Source organism: Gopherus flavomarginatus, chromosome 14 (genome assembly GCF_025201925.1).
Source record: "Gopherus flavomarginatus isolate rGopFla2 chromosome 14, rGopFla2.mat.asm, whole genome shotgun sequence".
NCBI lineage: Eukaryota > Metazoa > Chordata > Testudines > Testudinidae > Gopherus > Gopherus flavomarginatus.
Window position 1 is genome coordinate 37,885,051 of NC_066630.1, and position 21,466 is coordinate 37,906,516.

Genomic DNA, 21,466 nt, shown 5'->3' on the forward strand with positions numbered 1-21,466 from the left:
CCCAATGGAAGAGACTTCAGATCAGCATGTTTTCCATTTGTGATGGTGCCTGCTACTCCCAGGCATTCTGAAAACCTATCTATGAACTAAGCCCCCCTGAAAGAGTTAACACCAAATTATTCTTGAATGTCTTCAAAACTCTTCATTGGGAGAGACTAGAAACGTGTGATCACCGGTGCTTCTCATAAGTGACCGAAAAAAGCTCAGTAGCCATTCCTGGGTGGAGGGGTCAGGCAGTCATCTCCCTGCTTTAGTTACTTGTCTGTCTGTCTCTATTCCACACAAGCGCAAAGTACCATTACAAGCATTTCTTTATTCAAGAAGCTGTGAAAGAGAAACAGCTGCAAACAGAGATTTCTCAGTAGCAACAGCACCACCTTTAAGAGCTATGCCCTAGTGTCTTCACCCCTGAACGCAGCAGCTTTGTGGAAGGAACACCCCAGAGTTAGAACTAAGGAAGAAAAGCAATTGCTCTTCTCTCTAGGACCATAGCCAGAAGGGGGGCTGGCCAGCTTAATGCACCTACCCAAGCTTGTGCATGCCAGTCGCTGGTGTTTCAGGGTATAACTTAGGCACCGTGGCTCTTGCTCACAGATGCAGGGTTGCATGGACTCCCAAACCTCGGGTCAGGAAGACATAGCAGCAGCTGCGGAGCATGACTGATGGTAGAGCATCAAGTGAGGATTGCGTCTGAGAATCAGGTAGGTGAAGCCCATACAATAAATACCCTGTGATTACTGCAGTCCTTGCACACTGAGAAAATTGAGTCTACTCTCCTAGCTCAGTGCACTACATCTATAAGAATTTATAATTGTATGAGGGAAGCTCCCTTTGGAGAATCACCATGGGCCAGGGGACAGATGTTCAGGGATTCATAAGGGGTAAGAGTCCTGATGCTACCAGTGTGTCTGGACTGGAGAAGGAAGCAGCAAGCAGAGATGTGCTTCTGGAATGGTCAGGCCTATCTGACTACTATCGCCAAGACAAGAGGAAATGATGGCTAGCGGCTCAGGCAGGCAACTACCCAGCACAATACCCCAGTTAATATCCAAAACTTTTAAAGAGAGATTAGGCAGAAACCTTTTCTTATGCCCCAAACACATAGTACACCCAACTGAATAAAGGCTCTGCGCAGAACGAAGGTATTCATAATGAAACAGCTAGATCCTGATCCTAATGTGGGAGGACGGCAGCCTGCAGAAGAGAGATCAAACAGCAAGATAGTGACCAGCTACGGAAGGCAACCACTGCGATTCACATACGCATTGTTTTACAGTTCCAGGTTCCTGTGACTTTTTAAACAAACAATCTCCAACTGACCACGGTGGTATTTCCCCCACAGTGTTTGACTGCTTTTTACCTGCTAGTGGTAACGCATGGCATGAAAGATTTTTGTTATTGGTTTTCATGGTAGCTAGCACTTAGAGACCACAAGCTCCAAGCCTGGTGTGACCAGACAGCAAGTGTGAAAAATTGGGACAGGTGGTGTGGGGTAATAGGAGCCCATATAAGAAAGAGGCCCCAAAATCAGGACTGTCCCTATAAAATCAGGACATCTGGTCACCCTATCCAAGCCCCATTGTGCTAGATTTCAACAAGTTTGGCCGACTGGGAATATCGTCCTCATGAGGCTCAACTGAGACCTCTGCTGGTGATCAGCAGCAACAGCAGCAGAGTTTGGAGGGAGTTCTACTGACCGTGGCTCAGCTCAAAAAAGCAAGAAGAACAAAAAAGCAAGAAGAATAGTAGCAGAGGACCAACAGCTCTTTCGCAGGGATCTGACTTGGGCCCCACTGTGGCCAAGATCATGGACTTCACCCCTAAGGACCTCCCTCTAGAGGGCATATGCATGAAGGAGCCAGCCTGGACACAGCTGGGTGGGAAGGGGCCATGACCTCAGGAGCTTGCCTAAGTGTGGATGCACATGCAAAAACACAGATGTTATTTAATCAAGTTTGAGATAAAATACTCCAGTGCAGTCTGCTATCGGCAGCAGTGCACCCTAATGAGCACAGCAGAGGCCTGGGAGCCAGGAAGAGCTTGCTGCTTAGGTGAGCTGTTCTGAGCCATGACGCGCTGGGCGTTCTTGGGCAAGTCACTTGTCTCTTCAGACCTGCTGGAAACAAGGCTAAAAGCAGGAGCGTCACTGGCAACAGCTGCTGTAACTCAAGTGAGTCTTTGCAGCATGAATCCCCCAGCGCAAAACCAGCTATGAGTGCAATATTCTGCAGGTATATCCAGCAGCACACAAGGGCAGTTCGAGCAACACAAACACTATTCTATCCCACAGACAAACGGGTGTGCGAAAGAGCAGCACCAGTCTCAAAAAGCCAGCCCTTGTCTAGACAGGGAAGTTAACCAGCACTGCAGAATAGTTATTCCAAAATAAAGTCACTTTTATCCTGCACTAGAGTTCACACAGGGTGCTACAGCACCAGAGACATGACGGTCAATTTCCCCATGTGATCAAGCAATGACAGTGCCTGAGAAAGGAACTGGAGTCTATCTCCCCCTGTCACAACAAGCCTGACTCCTTCCCCTAGGTGAAGCAGGGAAGGGGGAAGATTGCTCTCCCACCAAATCGGTTATAGTACAACGCACTGTGACTTCCACACTCAAGCGCTTTCCACAGCTGAGATTTCAAAGGGAAGCTTCGCCTTTGATGTAGAAAACAGGCTCTTGGCATTTACAGGACTGATCAAAGAGCAGGCTCCCTGGCCGATAAAAAGAGAACATGAGGATTCTGGAAGTGTGTGGAAGCAAGGAAAACTCATCTCTTTGGGAAAGAATCTGCTCTGCATTGGGTTGAAAGCCTTTGAGATGTTGGTTTGGTATTCGTTAGGGCTTTCCCTTATGCTCGTAACAACATGCAATAAAGATTAGAAACCAGAGGAAGGAGCTAGCTGCCCCAGAAAGTAGGAATTAGCAAGAGTATTTTAGATTTCCCTTCCCTCTGCTGGCTTGCTTTGCAGGACAGCCAATTTCTCTCTTTCCCGAGGTGTCACTGCCATCTGAACCCAGGCTCTCGTGTAACCCAGCAGAGGGGAACCCAGAACACTCATTCGATAGTTACCTTGTACAGGTGCACAAAACATTTTTTGACAGAAATATTCATGGAAGTGATTGATACCAGATCTGCTACCTTCCCTCTTGCACCCACAAGCACCAGTTACAGTGAGAGCTCTTAGGAGAGCATAGCCTGGATGGGCCTAAGATACTGAGCTATTGACCAGCGGTTAAGGATGGACCTTTAACACTAGTAAGTATTCTGGTGCATGTCTTCTCTCAGGAGAACACCTACTGCATGCCTTAGCCCTCAAAGATCAAGGCTCTTACATGCCAGCATACTCAGTCCCTGTTGGATGGTGCTATCAAGTTCTCCCTCTTGTCCGATGACAGCTAAAGCAGCCATCAGAGAGCAGCACTAGGAGAGGCGCTTGGTTGAATTACACTTTGTGAATCCAATGTTGTCTGACCCAAAAGGGAAGGACCATTTACACCTACAACAGCACCAATACAAATAGGAAAATTCTATCATCTTTTGGTTTGCATTAAAACTATTGAGAAACTTTGTGGCCATCAGTTTATTCCAGGAGGATACAGCTGGAAGAATGAGTTAGGATGGCATCCCACTGAAGACAAAGATCAGCTCGGGGCAGTGTTCCCTTTAATTTTCTCCACCTATGTGTGGAATGAATTTTGTTATGTGCACAAATATCGAGGTAACGTGCAGATGTGCACCACCAGTAGAAACCAAAAACCTAGATATTAATTTATTTAAAGTTACCATAGGGATAATTACTCCAGCCAGGACAGGTTAGGCACTTGAGAACTCACTACTCAAATAATTAAATTTAAGCATAAGAGTAATAAAACTTATGAAATACATAAACCAGTCAAAACAGTAAAACAAACACTTTGAAAGAAGTATCAAGAAGTTACACCACCACCACAAATGTGTGTTGGGAGGTGAGTGTGACAGAGACACACACCATGTGTGCGTGTGAGACAGAGACACGCATTGCCCTTTTAAGTACATCGACCCCACTTTAAGTATGCTGCCCTTTTAAGTAAATCAACAAGTTCAGACATAGCAGCAGCTTCAAGCTCCCTCCCTCCTGAGCCCTGCTGTGTCGTCCCCCCACTCTGTGGAGATGGGGTACAGGGGCAGTCAAGTGCGGCCTTTGGCAAGCTCAGTAAATGTGTCTGGATAGATTACAGATGAACTTCATTAAGGGCAGACTTGACACTGAGCAGATGGGCGGGAATGAAACAAGTCTGAAGCCAAGACTAAGGGTGTCAATGCAGGATTGATGCCTCCCATCTTTTATATCCGCTCCCATGTTAATTTATTAATCAAAGCTACCTGGAAATTCAGTTGTTAGAACACCCCCAGATGTCTCCTGCCAGAAGTGCTCTACAAGCAATTCTGAGGGGGTAAATTTCAGCCTCCTTGTCAAAGGCCACCTCTCCCATTAGACCCGGGGAGAGAAGCTCTGTCCGTCACTGCTTAGCTTGCATACGGACATAAGTTTGTTCACATTTTGTTAAGACTGACAGAACGGAAACGACACTCATCCAGATTGGTTTGAGAGGGGAAAAAGGCTGATTTAGAACAGGAAAATGCTGCTTAATGTTTATGTTATGTTGTGTCCTTCCCTAGAAGTGGCTGTTCGAAGGCTAGTCAGAGCTAGAACAGGTTCTATAAATATACAGATAACCGAGTGAATCTTTCCATTGTGTGCATATAAAACCGACTGATTTGCGGCACCTGAGAAAATTGGCTTATTTATAAGAGACTTACATGAAGGATACAGACCCATCTTCCCGGATGAGCAGTACACATGGAGAGCCACTCTTGGGTATATTCCACCCACAAGGTTGAAGTTGCCCTGTATGATGTGGCTAATGCACCTCTAGCCACAGCACTGCTGGGGCTCTGTGGAGCAGGCTGCCAAGCCAAGTGGAATTCAGAGGCAATAGTAACATCTGGGCTGCTAAAGCGATTCCTCAGAGCTTTTTAAGTCCAACCATCTGTGAGTGAAAGAGCACCATCAAAGGAGGGAGATGCATGGACACACTTACAAACAGAATCAAATGTTTAATAACTTTCAAAGTGTGAGTATTACATCCATATTTAGAGCACATATAAAAAAAAAGATGGAAACCAGGAAAGGAAAAACACATTGGTATCTTTCAGAGGGCACACTTAACCCTGTAATTCCACACCAGATCCTCTCTTCAGACACGCTACTCTCATTGACTTGGTAATTCCCCCAAGCCAGGCAAAGATTAGGTACCGCGTCACTCGCAGTGTTTAGACTCCGCTTTTAGGAACAGCCAGATAAATACTCTGATTCTGTGCTTCCTATGGACGTACAATGCAATTCCAGTATTACATGGTTAGTTGTGTCCTGCCCAGGAAAGGGATACCAAATGATTCAAGTTACCCTATGCAGAGTGAATTTAGCTAATTGTGTTTCATTAGGACATTCTCCTCCACCTGCCTTCATGTTCATACCGAGCCATGGCGCGTTCCTCATGTTTCTTTCTGATGCAGTTTATTGCTGGGGGGGTACAAAGGAGACAGTATTAAGTGATTAGCATCTGACATTCCTATTCCACCGTGCCCCATGCTGCATGTGATTGTACAGAAGGCAATGCTCCATTGACAGCCCTAAACTATCCTCATTCCTGGCCACATGCTATTACCATGACCTTTGAAGCATGCGATCGTTAACATAGCCCTCCACCTACCCCTAAATAAACATCAGTCTCCTTGGGGCGGGGAGAGAAGATGCACTCCCTTGAGAAGTTCCTCCAGGTTCCTACCCATCTGTCTTATTCTACCCAACCCAGAAGCACTTTCATCATGAGGGTATCTGGTTAAGGAGGACTGGACATTTATCTATAAAGCCCCTTAATAATGATCCTGAAACTAGACTACTGATCACTGGAGAATGATCCAGCGGGCTCCTCTCCCGCTCAACCCAAGGACACTCTTTCTACTCTAAGGCAACACACTCATCCTTCTTCTCCTTCCACAGCAATGATGCTCCCAGAGTCAGGCAGGGACAGGAATCAGAGTGGAACTCTATGGGAGAGAAGGTAAGTGACCAGGGAACGAGGAAACAGAGGCTAGCACCTCTGTTTGGAAGAGATCATCACCAACAGCCAGTTTGGCAGCAACCATCATCTCTCACCAGCAACAGAGTGGCAGATTCTGGGGTTCAACCCCAGAACAGGAAGAGCACAGACAACAGCAGGGGAACCATCTCGCACACTCTCTTCCCCATGAAATTTGGAAGGCCTCTTTCTAGGGGCGGGGAAAGGAACCGAGACTCCATCAACTTCAGTGCTCTGCTTCCCGGGTAAGACTGCCAATCAGTAAAGAAGTTGAGATATTGCTACTGATTTTAATAGTTGGGAACCAGTGACTGGCATAAGTGACAAGGGCATGTTCCCTACCGTGAGCAAAGGGGAAATACTTTTCTGATACAAATATTATGTGGAGGCCTCTTATTGCTAAAACCTCAGGAGGGAGGAAGAAATGCTAGACAAAGGAGAGAGATTTTTGTGATGGTCCTAGCTGCTGCTTCCCCACTTCTCCCTCCTCATCAGACTAGCTCACCTTGGCCTTGTTCTGAACAGGGAGGTATAGCTTGAACTCAGCTGGAAGCTCATCCTCCGAGTAGAGTCTGTCAGAGAAATACACCCTCCGGATGCGACAGTTCGCATGGATCTGGTGATGGAAAGACAGAGAGAATTGGCTGCATCTTTAACATCTTCTCCTTATACTTCTCCCCTCCAGCTTGACAGAGGCTTGGCTTGCAACCCACCGATTACGGAACTCTCCCATCATCTAAGAATCCCAGATCCAGAAAATCCACTTTGGTGATCAGTGCTGCAGGCATTACACTGATCTGCTGACTGCCCCAGAGGCCTTGCCAAGTCTTCCTGGGGGTATCCTATTCCCCCATCTTTCTTCCTAGAAGCTTTAAAAGGTAGCAGCTCCTCCTCCACCCTCTTCTGAAGTGCCCCAGCCACCCATCATGCTCTTGGTTTTTATAGCTAGATGTTCCAGCGTCTCATGAAATCTCAAGTACTGTTACCTGGGCTGAAAACTGACTGAAAAAGGGTCATGATAAACAGCAAGGTAGCTGTTTAGGGAGGGCAAGAGCCTGGGAAGCAGTGTCTAATTGGGTTGGAACATCTTTCAGAGTCTCCAGCACTGTTGCTCATGTGATTGGCACAGTCTCGGAGATGGTAGCAGAGCTGGTTCTTGCTCGGTCCTACACTAGCACCTTTCATTGTTCAGGAACACATTCAGTAGAAGGCACGTGTCTAGGAGCTGGCTAAAGAGATCAGGGCAGAGCACTGGAGACTCCATAGGATCAGCTCTGCACTGGCTGCCAGATGACACAAGGTTCCCCACAATTACCCCCCTCTCTGCTCCCTACTGCTCCTTTCTTTATCAGTCCTCACTGTTGCTGAGGAGAAAACGGCAATTCCACTCCTCCTTAGGATTTCCCTGCATAGGAATGAGAATAAGGACTGCCAGCCCACTGTCAGATGTGTGCCTGGCATCCCTAATAGACTTAAATATCACCACACCCCAGAGAAAGCATCTCCCCAGCTTCCTCGTGTAGCTGAAGGCTGGTGGGAAGAGACCATGGATGAAGCTAGTTCCATCATCTGAGAAGCAGCTGAATTAAGAGTGGGGCAGGCTGAGGCCCAGTGTAGTCACCCATCACTAATACATGAGGTCACTAGCCCCAGTTCTGATCCCCTCTAACAGTGCACAGTTAAGACAGGAAATTAGCTAAGACGCCAAACGGGGTGGAGTGCAGGCTCCTGTTCTGCTTGGACTCCAGCAGCCCAATCTCCTGGCTAGCAAGAAGAGAGACTGCAGGGCATGATCTCTACAGTTATGGAGTAGGGGGAGCCCTGACCTCTCAGAAGTAGGCTCCCTGGCAGCAGTTTGGCCGAGCTCATACCTGGACCCTCAGGGTCTCGATGTAGTTCGTGCCATAGGCGCGGCGTGTGAAATCGGACAGGTTGAACTGAATTTGGTTCCAGCCGTCATCCAGCCGCATGGGCATGGTGCAGATGAAGGGCTTCACCCGGGTTGTGCTCTGGTAGTTACTTGCCCGGAAGCGCCTGCGCACGTTCTTATCATCCAACACCTGATGCAGAGGAAAAAGACAGCCTGTCAAGGAGATACAGAGTTCACTCAAGACAGGCAGTCTCCAACCCAGAGTCTGACTCTAGGAGATTCTGTAGCATAGGACTTTCCCCTCCACTTTACAGCTAGAACATCTATAAGTCAGTGCCTAGATGCAACATGAAAACCTGGGTTTCAAACACGGTCACTACATTCTCTCATGGCCTGACTCGTGCCCCTAAACTCTGAGCCACAAGACTCATGGGATCAGGCTGCAATGGGAGAGAGGGTTTGATACTAAGGGGCTGACAGGGGAAAAAAAGGAAGATTTTGTGGTGGATGCACTGGACTAGGAGATGTGGCTCTGCCACAGACTACCTGTGTCACCTTGGACAAGTCACTTCATCACCATAATAATCCTCCCTGGCTCTTTATATGCTTTTCATCTGCAGATCTCAAAGTGTTTCATTTTACAGATTGGGAAACTGAGGCACAGAGAGGGGAAATGACTTGTCCACAGTCACCAGGAGAATAGCAGGTGAGCCAAGAATAGAACCCAGGCCTCCTGAGTCACAGTCCTGTGTTCTGTTCACTAGGCCACCACTACCTAGGGCCAACATCAAACAGGGATAATATTTCTCTATCGCACAGAAGTGCTAAGAACAGATTCATTAGTTTCTGCAAAGTGCTCAGATATTACAGTGCTGGAGTCATGAGTCTCTAGACAGCCAGCTCCCACTCTCTTTATACCCAGCAGTTATTGGGGACTGGGGAATACTCCCCTCTCTAACCCCTACTGAGGCAGCTCTGCATGTTACCCCACTCACCTGCACTTCAAAGGTAAAGTATTTCTTTAGGTTCTTAATGATCATCACCAGGAAGGGCAGTTTGATGCCCAGTGTCTTCTTTGGGTCAGCAGGGCAGGTGATGTACGTGGTACTGGGAAGGGGAGAGATAGACACAATATTTCTAGCTCCTTATGTCAGTTTGCCTGGTACACGGCAGACGTATCAATAGAGCACATTCTGAGACAGATCCATGTGCAAGAGTAGTTAGCCAGGAAGCCCTTATATTAGATTAAGCTTTCCAGGTTTAAGGAGTACACAAACCACAGGGTTTAATTGATTCCATATAACTTGGATGGTCTGAAGCTCCCACTCCCTTTGTCTCCTAGTCACTAGCAGAGGTAAAAATTGCAGGCCACTTAGAGACACTCTTCTGGTTACTATCTTGCATGGATGCGCTATGCTCTGCTGACCCCTTGCAAGTTCACACAGTGCACCAGTTCACTATCCTTTGCTCATAGGGGGTACTAAGGAGTGCTCAGCCAATCAGACACCAAACACACCTAGCCAGGCAGATCGGACCAGTGGGGGCCTCAGTGAAAAAGTGGACTATTCCACTCCAGTGGATGGGGAGGACTAGGACAAACCACCATTCAGTTCAAATACACTCTTCCTTCTCTACCAGGTTAATAGGACACTCTACGGTTATCATGAGAGCTTCATGTTCACACTTCAAGCCCACAGCACTAGACCCCCTCAGCCCTTGATCTAAGCAGGTAGCGCCCCCACAACAAAAAGAGCAGCAACTCCCAAGCACTGCACATGTTTAAGGAAGAGTTAGAGCCAAACAGCCCCACAACTTTGGACCAAAGGTCTGACAAGCTCTAAAATCCATGTGTCTTGTAAACAAAAGCCTCTTATATTTCAGCTTCCTGCTGCAAGTCTTTCACTGAGGGAACAAGTGGGTCTTAGGACAACCAGATGCAAGAGATAGTGCATTGCTTTTGCTACAATTCAGCTCTCCCCTGGCACTAGATAACCCATGGGCTACAATGCCCAGATTGTCTCTAATAAGAAATGCAAGTTATATAAGGCGAAAAAGAGAACACCTGAATATTACTAGGACTTGCTGAGAGAGGGAAGACATCAATGACAATCAAAGAGCTCGGTTTGCATCCAGAGCTCTATAAGCATTTTTAAAACTCCAGCAAAAACCAAAATGTCTGGGAATAAAAACAGAGCTAGAATGGGCCATGCCATAATACTGCTACAGAAGGGGACACCTGATAGAGAAGAATCTCATCAATGAGCTTTGGAGGAGATTAATAGGGAAAGACAAGATGACTGAAGTGGCACCATGATCGTTCATTCTGTTTGAGGAGCTAACGGCCCATAGCATGTTAGGGGAAAAAATGGCCTCTTACTCTACCTGACATTTGTTCCTTCAATCTCCAGCACCAGTGACTGGATATCGTTATCGGTGATTCTTTTGATATGGCCATTCCGCACCTAGAACAAGAGAAAGTGGAACAGTTCGTTAGCCAAGGGAGAGATCTCCCAGCCCAGAAGAGCACGCTAGAAAGACATCTCACAAGAACGCCTCTCGGCAGTCACATGCAGAAATCAGATGGCTTCCTTCCGTCATCCCACGCAACTATAACTGCAATTACTACTACAGGACACGCTGCCAGCAAACGCCTCTACTGAGAGTCTGCAAGGTCCAATGTCATCTCCAGATGCTGATGTCAGAGGCCAGAAACAGTACCTTGACAAAGCACATCAATACACAGCAAAATGCACGCTGAGTCACTCTGATGCATTTAAGTCTAGTATAGGAAGGCTCAAAGAATGCTCAAGCCAGACAAGTACTAAGTTAAACCAAACCAGGGAAAGGAATGCAAGGTTGTAGCAAAAGCTACAGGAAGCCCAGGTCTATTTCTTCCCTCATTAATCAGTGACTCCTGGAGGCCAGTGCATCCACACCCAGAACATCCTCTCCACTGACAGGACTTTTACCTCCTGTGTGTTACTGCCCATTGGTAGGGCTGGACATTGCCGCCTGGTGCACTCAGGCAAACAGCAGCAACAGACGAAGAAAGCTTGTTTTAAGTCACACTAATAATGGAGTAAGGCTAGAGGGAAAAAAACCCCATGACTTAGAGGTGATATGAGCTCTCCAATGATTCAGTAAAGTTACTCACAGCCAGGTCCCTGAACAGTGCAGGAAGGCCAGAATAGGAACTGGCACAGTAACTCACACTTACTCTTCTCAACAGCCAACTTATGCTGAATCTCAGGATATGAGAGTTCATTTTTTAACGAAAAAGCTCGTTCCACATTAAAAAACATAAGATCTGCATTTAAAGGCACTTCTGCTAATTAAATCACCCACTTCTTCATGCAGAGTCAGCACTGCAACCCTGTGAATCCATGATACCACCACTCTGCTGCTAAAATACAGAACCACATTAAACATCTAATGGGAGGATTCCAGTCATAGGTAATAAAATGATTTACAAAACCAGCAATTCATCTGCAAATTGCTTAGTCGGTTGCTCTAGATGGACCTATACTGGATATAATGTGTGTTTTTGCTAAAAGAGAAATAAGAATGGCAAACAGGAGCCCACCTCTCTCTGGTCTTTAAGGATGTCTCTATTCAGATCACCTGAAATGGATGCTGGGAATGGTAGGAATGCTAGCATGGACTGACAGACCATGTTTTTAATCCTATTCCGAGCCATCACAGATAAAGAAGATGTTAAGATGCCAGAGAGAGACTCCTCAAGGGATAGCAGTGTATTCCTCTTCTCCAATCCTATGCCTCTTCTGCACCAAATACATCTCCCATTTATGTATAGGTCTGTCTAAAAGAAACTACCATGGCAATATTCAGATGATTTGATGTTTTAGTCAGCTGCAACTGGAATTATCCATTAGAAGACTAATGTGGAGTTCTCTATATTAGCAGCAATAGGCTCTATCGAAATTAAATCCTGGAAACAAGGATGCAACATGCTGATTGAGCACTGGGAAAGTACCATGGTTAGCCGGCTTAGAGAACAGCAGTAAGAATACCTGCTCGCAGACTACATTACAGCTTTCACCATTGGTAGGCCCCTTTGTTTTCGGTTTTGATTTTATTTAATTTTTCCTGGGAATTTATCCGTGTTTATTACCACCTCAACAAAAACAGCTGAAGAAAATCAGTGCAAAAAAACTATTAAAATTGTTCTTGGTAAATATCAGGGTTTAGTTTGGTGGAGCAAGAACAGGGGGAAAAGTATCCAGCAGATGAATGCTTTAACAGAATTCAATGCGCTTTGCTGCAGAACTAAAGCAGAACTCAAAACACAATGCTGCCACTTCTGAGTTTAGGAAAACAATATCCCTTCAAACCCCAAATAAAACTTTTTGTCTGAATAAACAGTTTACTGTTGTAGACTTAGAACTATATTAACATTTAATAATTGGGCCCAATATTTAAAAATATTTATAAACACTCACTATCTTATGTGAAGTCCTTCAGTGTAACTTCCCAAAGTCCTGTGTAGCGAAGGCTCGCAGCAAGCTTTTTAAGGAGTCTTTTCCAAGACCCATTCTCCTATAGTCTTGCATGTAGTTGAAATGTGATGTGGCGGGCATGAGATTCATCAGGACATTCAGATGCACACGCACTTCAGAGCTTGCCTGCGTGCCTGTTTATTTATTGTGTGTATCTTCTAGACTAATACAGAGCCTTACTTCAACAGACGGCTTTGCACATACACAGACTGATGTATTATTGTAATACACATCTTATGCAATGTATTTTATTTTCCTAATAAAACAAGTTATTTTTTATATATTTGAAGGACAGTAGGGCGAAAAATCAGAGAAAAAAACAATATAATTTTTGTTAAACCTGGGATTTTTTTGGTAAAAATCGTTTTAAACTGAAAACGAAGGAGCTTAACCATTGGTAATCCCAGGACTGTACCATTGGTAGCCCAAGATTTCTTAGTGATGAAAAGTGGAGATAGGGAAGGTTCAGTGAGACTCCCAGTATGGATGATAGTTCATCAGTTAATCAATATTTGACTAGTAAAAGAATGTTCTTTTCCTTCTGCCACCAGGTCAATTTAGTGCAATGTGAATTGACTAGTCATGGTCCATGAAAGCCAGTTTTTCTCTCCGAACGCAAGAGACACATCGAAGGATCACAGAGGGAATGTGTTTCTTCTCATAAGACATTCCTAGGAGCAGGATGAAGAGACAAGAGGAAAGATATAAGGCAGGCAGGACAGAGAAAAGCATGGGTGAGACAGCAAAGCAGGGCGGAGGGCATAGTCATGGTATGCATCCAAGAGCAGCATACATTAAGAATGACAAAGAATTTGGGATGACAATGTTTAGAGATGAAGTAGGCTAGTCTACAAAACAACAACAACAGTTTGCTAGCTAATCAACTCATCTCCTACCCTATCATAACCAATGTGGGGTAGACAGAGAGAGCAGCATCACACACACACACACCCTTCTCCAAAGAACTCTATTGGCACTCAGACATCGAGCCCCAATCCTCCCCTAGAAACTGGGGTAAGTGTGGGGACAACCAACTTGTTTCACAAAGGCCTCTAATGAGTCATCAGAACTAGCTTATCAACCAGACTAATTTGATTAATGGCTATTAGCCAGGATGGGCAGGAATGGTGTCCCTAGCCTCTGTTTGCCAGAAGCTGGGACTGGGTGACAGGGCATGGCTCACTTGATGATAACCTGTCTGTTCATTCCCTTTGGGGGGCACCTGCCATTTGCCACAGTTAGAGGACAGGCTACTGGGCTTGATGGACCTTTGGTCTGACCCAGTATGGCTGTTCTTATGACTCTCAGAAGAGAAGAAAGCTGAAAGCTCTGGATACCATTACTTAACACCCCACCCCTTGCAAATCACTCCCCCAGAGAGGGACATTCTGATAACAGTTAAAACTGATTTCATAGGTTACAGCAGCATTGTTCAGTGAGGGATCTCTCGATGTCATGGAAAGAGAATGTTTATAACTATAGATTACAGGAGATGCTCTGCAATGACCAGTGCACTTAAAGTGAAGGGATTTTTGTTGTCACTTTCAATGCTCAGAAGTTACACTTCCAGAAAAACTAATTTTGAGCTAACATTTTCTATACATTGTCACAACCCAAAGACGACTTTTTTGAAAGTAGAGAGAAAAAAACTTCTATCAAGTCCTATTGTATGCAACTGTGGATACCATCATCCATATCAACATCCTATTCTGAGTTACACTAATTTACTAATTATTAACCTGCCTGCACTCAAGACAATAAAATGCTTATTCACATACTCAAAAATAGCTGGACTACAATCAACTTTTTAAAAACATCAGTTTTGAATGACATATTTTTTACCTACTGTTGTTACTAGTAACACCTTAGATCAGTGTAACTAGAAGATTGGAGAAATTTAAGATTAACTCAGCCCTTGCTAGAAGAATTCAGGTTCAGTCCAAGCAGTGAATAGTGAATTAAATAGGCTGAGGGCGACCTCTAGAGACGCCAACAAGTATTTTATTGCTGTCCAGCATCAGTGCAGACATGGTTAGGTCATTATCTGTGGCTGGAATCATGCTAGCAACAGCTGTGTTTATACTCTGCTGTTGCTAGCACCATTCCCCTGACCACTGCAGGCAGAGATTCTCCTCCCCCTCGAGAATCAAGCTAGTCTGACTGTGCGATATTCCACCCATACATGGGCTATAGCAGGGTTTTCTAATGTGGCTCTGTAGACGAGTGCCTTGTCGCTCACAGTACAAATCAGCCAGAGACCTCAAAACCCAGTGTCCTTTTATTTCCCTGTGTTCGTTCCCACCACCATCTATACACAACTCTGTACAATTCAATAGAAGTTAGGTAGCCACCCAGGGGACAGCTAGTTCCTTGCTGCTCCCGTTCCTCCCCCCTTTGCCACTTCCTTCCTGCCAGCTTTAGAGACCTTCTCCCCAGCAGGCTCACAGGCCTTTAATGAGCCACACCCTGCCAGCTCCAATCAGTTCCCCTGTATGGGAGCTGCGCTAGCAGGTTCTGAGCTAATAGGGGCTGGTTCAGTGCCTCTTGGGCCCGCACCCTGCTACAGGTTCCCAGAAAACAGGTCCTTCCACACTGGTCAGGGAAACCATGCAAGTAACAGCTATTTGTATTCTGTGGTCAGATTCCAACAGTTATTTGGTATTCAGGTGAATACTAAACACTGGCATACACTGCATTGCTAGAGAACAGCATTTGAAATTGCTCTAATTTTTAATCTTTATCTTTCAGTTTAGGAAAGTCTCAGTAGTTGCGTATTTGGAGAAATCATCCAGAGAATCAATCGATTTGATAAGTTCCTTTGAACGGTTTCCATCCACTGCAGCAGAACAGCTTGCAATGAGTTCCCCTGAGATCCGAGAGCCAAGGACTCAGGAACGAAGAGAGGTTCTGATTAACTAAGTGTTAAAATGGAGATAGTGACAATGCCTTGCAAAACAGGTCTCCCAGAAAGGCCCGGATGACTCTGAAATGGCAGGGGAAGCACTCCCTGTGTAAGTGATCTGAAGACTGATCTGCTCTGCACAAAAAAGTCTAAAAGAGCTAGAAAACACATTCTGTATTTAGGGGACGCTGGTGGTTGTTCTGGCAGGATGGTGCTGGGTCAGCAGCTAGCTCAGGGGTTCTCAAACTGGGGGTCGGAACCCCTCAGGGGGCCACAAGGTTATTACATGGGGGGTTCGCGAGCTGTCAGCCTCCCCCCCAAACCCCGCTTTGCCTCCAGCAGTTATAATGGTGTTAGATATATAAAAAAGTGTTTCTAATGTACAGGGGAGGGGGAGGTCACACTCAGAGGCTTGCTATGTGAAAAGGCTCACCAGTACAGAAGATTGAGAACCACTGAGCTAGCTCTTCCCCTATCTCAGGGAGCCAAGGATGTCCACTTCAGTTTTCAGTGGCATCATCCACTTTGGACTCCAGAAGCAAAGTCTGTGAGCTAGATGCTAAGTACAGAGCAGATGAGTGAAAGAGCTGCCTCAGTGCCAAACCACCTGCTGAGAGACTAACTGCAGCCCATTGGGGGGGGGGGGGGGGGGCGGGGGGAGGGACAGAAAGGGAAGGAATGAAAACTACCTCATAAGGGGAGCTGGAAGCCACACTGTTCACACAGTATAATCAAGGAAAGGTTTCCAGTGTCCACGTTAGTCTCTGTAAAGCGAATGCTTCCAAGATGTTTAGAGAGTCTTTGCCCTCTCCCTCCATCTCCATTAAGAAAACAGTATAGTTACACCAGTATAGATCCTTGATGTAAACAACCTTAGCAGGGCTGACACCAGTGCAGCTTACTTTATGTTGCCAGTGCGAGTTTCCTTAACACACACAATGCCTAACAAGACTACTAGCTCTTGACATATTACAAGTGAACCCAGATCTTCAGGAAATGCTAAACATCTCTGAAGATCCCTAACTAGAAGCAGAATAAGAGTGCAGGTGAAAGTGACAAACCCATTTACTTTTAAAAATAGATTATTAAAAGAGCATTTGAAGAGTAGCGGTAAGATAGAAACTGAGGTTCAGCTGTGCAGGGTGCCACAGTTGAGAGGAATGTCCTGACTTCAGTCTAGTTCCAATGGACATTGACACACACCCACCCCCATCAGAATAAGCTGGACCAGAGTTCAGCAGACTTCACCATGACAGACAAGTACCCGAGTGGCCCAGCACTCAGAAGAACAATGAGTCAGCAGGCAAGGTAAGAGCATTTTCACAATTTCCACCCAGACTGTCTATCTCTAACCAGCACTCTCACTCACTTAGGCCATGTCTACACCGGGAGGAGGTCGAGTTAGCGGGTCTAGTGAAGACCCATAAAATCGACCGCAGAGCACTCTAGTCAACTCTGGTATGAGAAGAGTAAGGTAAGTCTACTGGAGAGCGTCTCCTGTCGACACAGCGTGGTGTAGATACTGCAGTAAGTTGACCTAAGCTACGTCGACTCCAGCTATGTTATTCACATAGCTGGAGTAGTGTAACTTATGTTGACTTACCTGGTGGTGTAGACAAAGGTCTTCGAATCATAGAACCCATAAGTTAGAAGATCGCAAGGGTCATCCAGTCTAACCCCCTGCCAAGATGCAAGACTTGGGAGCCCCTAGATTGTAATGAGACCATTACAAAATTAAAAAGAGAGGCTTATAAACCTCCTGGTTAACAACATCCCTACGGGCACAAGTATTTTTCTTAGACCAGCACTGCATCCACTGGCTCAGCCTTCCTCTAGATCTGTTATGTTCATTTCAGCCCTGATCCTGCAACTAACTGCTTGTGAACAGGCTGCTGCTGTTAACTCCAATGATGCTCCAGGCAGGCACAGCAGCCTCCTCACATGCAAGAAGTCGCATGACTGAGGCCTTATAAAGCTAGCATTTCCTACAGCATGGATGTTAGCTGAATAGCATTTAAAAACACAACATTATTTCTTTGCCCTCACAGGCGTTTGCAACACATTCCATTGCAGTATACTCTGAAAGCACCACTGGGCTCTCTTTCAGACCACAAATAGGCCTTGTTTTATTTACTATATTTAGCCCACATCCCTGAAGCAGCACATGGGACATCTGTAACAAAACACACCTCCAATTTAAAGAGCACCTTCAAAAAGGAAAAGAGTTGCGCTCTTGCCCCCACCCCGCCCCCCTTTTCTTTGTGCTGCTCTATGATGTACAGAGAAGGCCTGAAATGGTTTTATAAATATAAACAGATGTTTTCCTGCCTGCGAAGTTACATTAGAATTTTAGGTCTTGTGAATGGACAGCTAGTGAAATGATGATGTCACAAGAGACTGAACATTGAACCAATTGGGAGGAGAAAGGAGATTTAGTCAGACTGTTTCTAATTTATTTTGGGGTTGATTTTTGCAGAACATCAGTGACTAATGAGTACTTTGGGGGAAGGGATGTCTCTGTTAAAGGTTCAACACCTGCAAAAGCTGACATACGTCCCAGAGGCCTAAAAAGCATTGCAGCAAAACCAGGAAAGGCTAAAGTTGACATTCTTGCCATTTCTATGTAGAAAAATTAAAAGACACTTTCAAGACTTCTTTATACGTCCTAAAGGGGGAAAAACACCATTTTAAGTGCCCTTTGCAGGCCATTTTTAAAAGGAACATAAACAAAACATCTTTGGCTGACATCCTACTGTTCCAAGTAACACGCAAGATGACTGTAACTGACAAAGCAAAAAATAATTACCTATTTTTTCCCCAGGTTGTTTACTTTGACCATCTGACAGCATATTGTTACAGTCACTTTAATTATTTCACTATGGCTAGCACCCCATGTTTGTGGGAACTGGAAAAATTCAACTTTTAGTAATAGAAACATGCTATTTTCAGACTACAACATTTGCCAAGGAGATTTTGGGGCAGATGTAGAAACCGATAATTTTAGAAAATGAGATACACATAACTAGATTTCACACTGACTACTTCATATTTTATAGTGTGTGGAGGGAAATTTCTCTTCTCAAGGAACTCAAAGTGCAGTATGAGTCAAAGAGAAAACTGCAGACGCTAAACTTGATATTTCTAAGAGACACTGCCTTCTTAACACACAATCACTCTTGGGACAAGGACAAGTTCCCTGCATTGAGGATCAAAGCTGGTAGACATTCTGAGGACTGTTTCTTATATTTCAGAACACTGTATGCTGCTGTTTATCATTAGGGCTTCTATTTTTCAGTATTTGTATTTAGGAATTTTTCAGTTGTACATAGATGCCCAAAAACTGTGTGTGTGGCAGGGTTCCTGGGCTCGCTCTCATATACGGTAATGAGTAATAGTTATATACAATAGCATATATTACAGTAATGTAATGATGAGTAATCTCTTTGTAATGTTCTCTAGTGCACTTTAACGTAATACTGTTTCAAACCTTTAGTGGCACCAGCAGGGTCAGCATGGACCAATTGATGTTCAACACAGTAGTGAGCTTTAGAAATCAAACCATCACAGTCTGCATTACTCCTCTGTGCAGACAAGCCTTTAGATACAAGTAACCATTTCTAGGGTTACGCAAGGTAAACCCCTGATTTCTTTTTGGGGAAGGAGTTGGGTGGGGGGGTGTGATCAATTAAAAAAATCAGATGCATTGCTTACTACTTAGTCAGCAGCCTCCATCACACCTGTAAAGGATGAGGTATGAAGTAGCTACATGGATGGGACAGAAGTTGACTGGGTTTTGCAGAAGTGGCTCTGCAAAGTATAAGGTTACAATTCTCTCTCTTTCAATCAAATATAGTCTTTTAAACAATGGTATTTCAATGCTTCACAGCCAGCTCCAGTAACTATGTCAAAGGACAAGTAACACACACGACCTACAAGACAACAGAAGCTCCCAAGTTTCCTTACTGAGACCCAAAGGAAGATCAGTTTAGGAATGTGCTTTCCTCCAAGAGAGGATAGCCCTGGCCTGTCCTGGGCTCCCTGCCCCATACATGAGGACATATTCCATTTGGAGGGCAGCTTGTCAGGAATTGGCTCACTCCTCCAGCAACTGTCCTGGAGCAGAACAGGCCCCCCTAAAAACCTGCCAAACAACCAGTGATGCCCAGGCCTGGGATGCAGGTTGCCAGGCAGCTTGTTGCCATAGGGACAGCAGATTACCAACCTCTTTGGATCCGACCGGGCACAGATATGGCACTGAGGCCCCTAAGCCCCAGGGGGAGGAGTCCGTGTGCCCCCCAACACACACACGTGTCCCAGGGACCTAAACCCTCCCTCCTTCCCCTAGAAATCAGAGCCACTAGCGGCTTCTTGCTGCCACCACCCCCGGGAAGTGGTGCTGGGCATTGGAGGAGCCCCCCTGCCCCTGGGGCCAGCCCACAGACACCTTCTTGTCCCAAATCTGCAGGGGCCCAGGGCCCCCCGCGGGCCCAGTACCTTCTTGTCCCAAATCTGCAGGCGCCCAGCCCCCCTACAGCCCCCCCGGGCCCGGTACCTTCTTGTCCCAGATCTGCAGGGGGCCCAGGGCCCCCCGCGGGCCCGGTACCTTCTTGTCCCAAATCTGCAGGCGCCCAGCCCCCCTACAGCCCCCCCGGGCCCGGTACCTTCTTGTCCCAGATCTGCAGGGGCCCGGCCCCCAGAGCTCCCCTGTCCCCCGGGCCCGGTACCTTCTTGTCCCAGATCTGCAGGGGCCCGGCCCCCCCCGGCCCGGTACCTTCTTGTCCCAGATCTGCAGGGGCCCAGCACCCCCCCCCCGGGCCCGGTACCTTCTTGTCCCAGATCTGCAGGGGCTTGCTGCCGATGCTGTACAGCACGGAGAGGAAGCCGCTCTGGAACGTGTTCTTGAACATCCCGCCGCCGGGGCAGGGGAAGGGTCTCCCGGCCGGCCCCGCCCGGCTCCCTCCGCTCCTCGCTGCCGCCGCCGACCCCAAGCCAGCCGCTTGCCGCGCGGAAGGAGATGATGGGTCACGCCCCCTCACAGGAAGGGGAGGAGTCTGCGTGAGATTCTTCCGCGCCTCGCAATGTTCTCCGTGATTGGCTCTATGCCGCTTGGTTCAGCCCCCTTCGGTCAGGTCGCGCACCGTCACCAAGGGACTACTTTCCCCTCCAGCCGGAACTTCTTCCCTCCCCGCCCCCCAGCCGAGGGGCCGTGTGTTGTCCGCGTGTGCGCACTGCTATGGCAACCGCCCTAAGCCGGAGGCACCGCCCCTCGGGCTGAGGGAGGCGGAGTCACAGACTCTCAGGGTGGGGAGGGACCTCGGAGGTTCTAGTCCCACCCCCTGCTCAAAGCAGGACCAATCCCCAAGTGACTTATCCCAGCCAGGGCTTTGTCCAGCCTGAGCTTAAACACCTCTAAGGATGGAGATTCCACCACCTCCCTAGGTAACCCAGTCCAGTGCTTCACCACCCTCCTAGTGAAATAGTGTTTCCTAATATCCAACGTAAACCTCCCCCACTGCAGCTTGAGACCATTGCTCCTTGTTCTGTCATCTGCCACCACTGAGAACAGCCAAGCTCCATCCTCTTTGGAACCCCCCTTCAGGTAGTTGAAAACAGCCATCAAATTCCCCCTCATTCTTCTCCTCTGCAGACTAAACAATCCCAGTTCCCTCAGCTTCTCCTCATGAATTCACATGCCCCAGCCCCCTAATCATTCTTGTTGCCCTCCGCTGGACTCTTTCCAATTTTTCCACATCCTTCCTGTAGTGAGGGGCCCAAAACTGGACACAATATCCAGATGAGGCCTCACCAACGTTGAATAGAGGGGAATGATCACGTCCCTCGATCTGCTGGCAATGCTCCAACTTATACAGCCCAAAATGCCATTAGCCTTCTTGGCAGTAAGGGCACACTGTTGATTCATAGCCAGCGTCTCATCCACTGGAACCCCTAGATCCTTTTCTGCAGAACTGCTGCCTAGCCACTCAGTCCGTAGTCTGTAGCAGTGCATGGGATTCTTCCGTTCTAAGTTCAGGACTGTGCACTTGTCCTTGT

General features: G+C 46.6%; 1 protein-coding gene across 2 annotated transcripts; it reads right to left on the bottom strand.

The window, feature by feature from the left end:
• Nucleotides 1–5,081: 5,081 nt before the first annotated feature.
• CFAP20 (cilia and flagella associated protein 20) lies at nucleotides 5,082–20,424 on the bottom strand. Of its 2 annotated transcripts, XM_050923004.1 has the most exons (7): nucleotides 20,219–20,424; nucleotides 20,077–20,119; nucleotides 10,379–10,458; nucleotides 8,992–9,103; nucleotides 7,998–8,186; nucleotides 6,632–6,742; nucleotides 5,082–5,567 (listed from the first exon to the last, which is right to left on the bottom strand). In XM_050923004.1, exons 1-7 carry the CDS (start codon nucleotides 20,320–20,322, stop codon nucleotides 5,562–5,564), a joined length of 645 nt encoding a protein of 214 aa, XP_050778961.1. In that variant the 5' UTR covers nucleotides 20,323–20,424; the 3' UTR covers nucleotides 5,082–5,561. The 2 variants fall into 2 exon arrangements, with proteins under 2 accessions (XP_050778961.1, XP_050778962.1); XM_050923005.1 differs by lacking the exons at nucleotides 5,082–5,567; nucleotides 20,077–20,119 and having other exon boundaries at nucleotides 6,623–6,742; nucleotides 20,239–20,423.
• Between the last annotated feature and the right edge of the window lie 1,042 nt (nucleotides 20,425–21,466).

Bases quoted from the DNA above. Each gene is read 5' to 3' on its own strand.
- CFAP20 (XM_050923004.1), bottom strand. From the start codon at position 20,322: ATGTTCAAGAACACGTTCCAGAGCGGCTTCCTCTCCGTGCTGTACAGC. The intron at 10,459-20,076 runs GTACCGGGCCCG...CTCTTGTTCTAG, and splicing joins TGCAGATCTGGGACAAGAAG to GTGCGGAATGGCCATATCAA. The intron at 8,187-8,991 runs GTGAGTGGGGTA...CCTCTGCATCAG, and splicing joins ACTTTACCTTTGAAGTGCAG to GTGTTGGATGATAAGAACGT.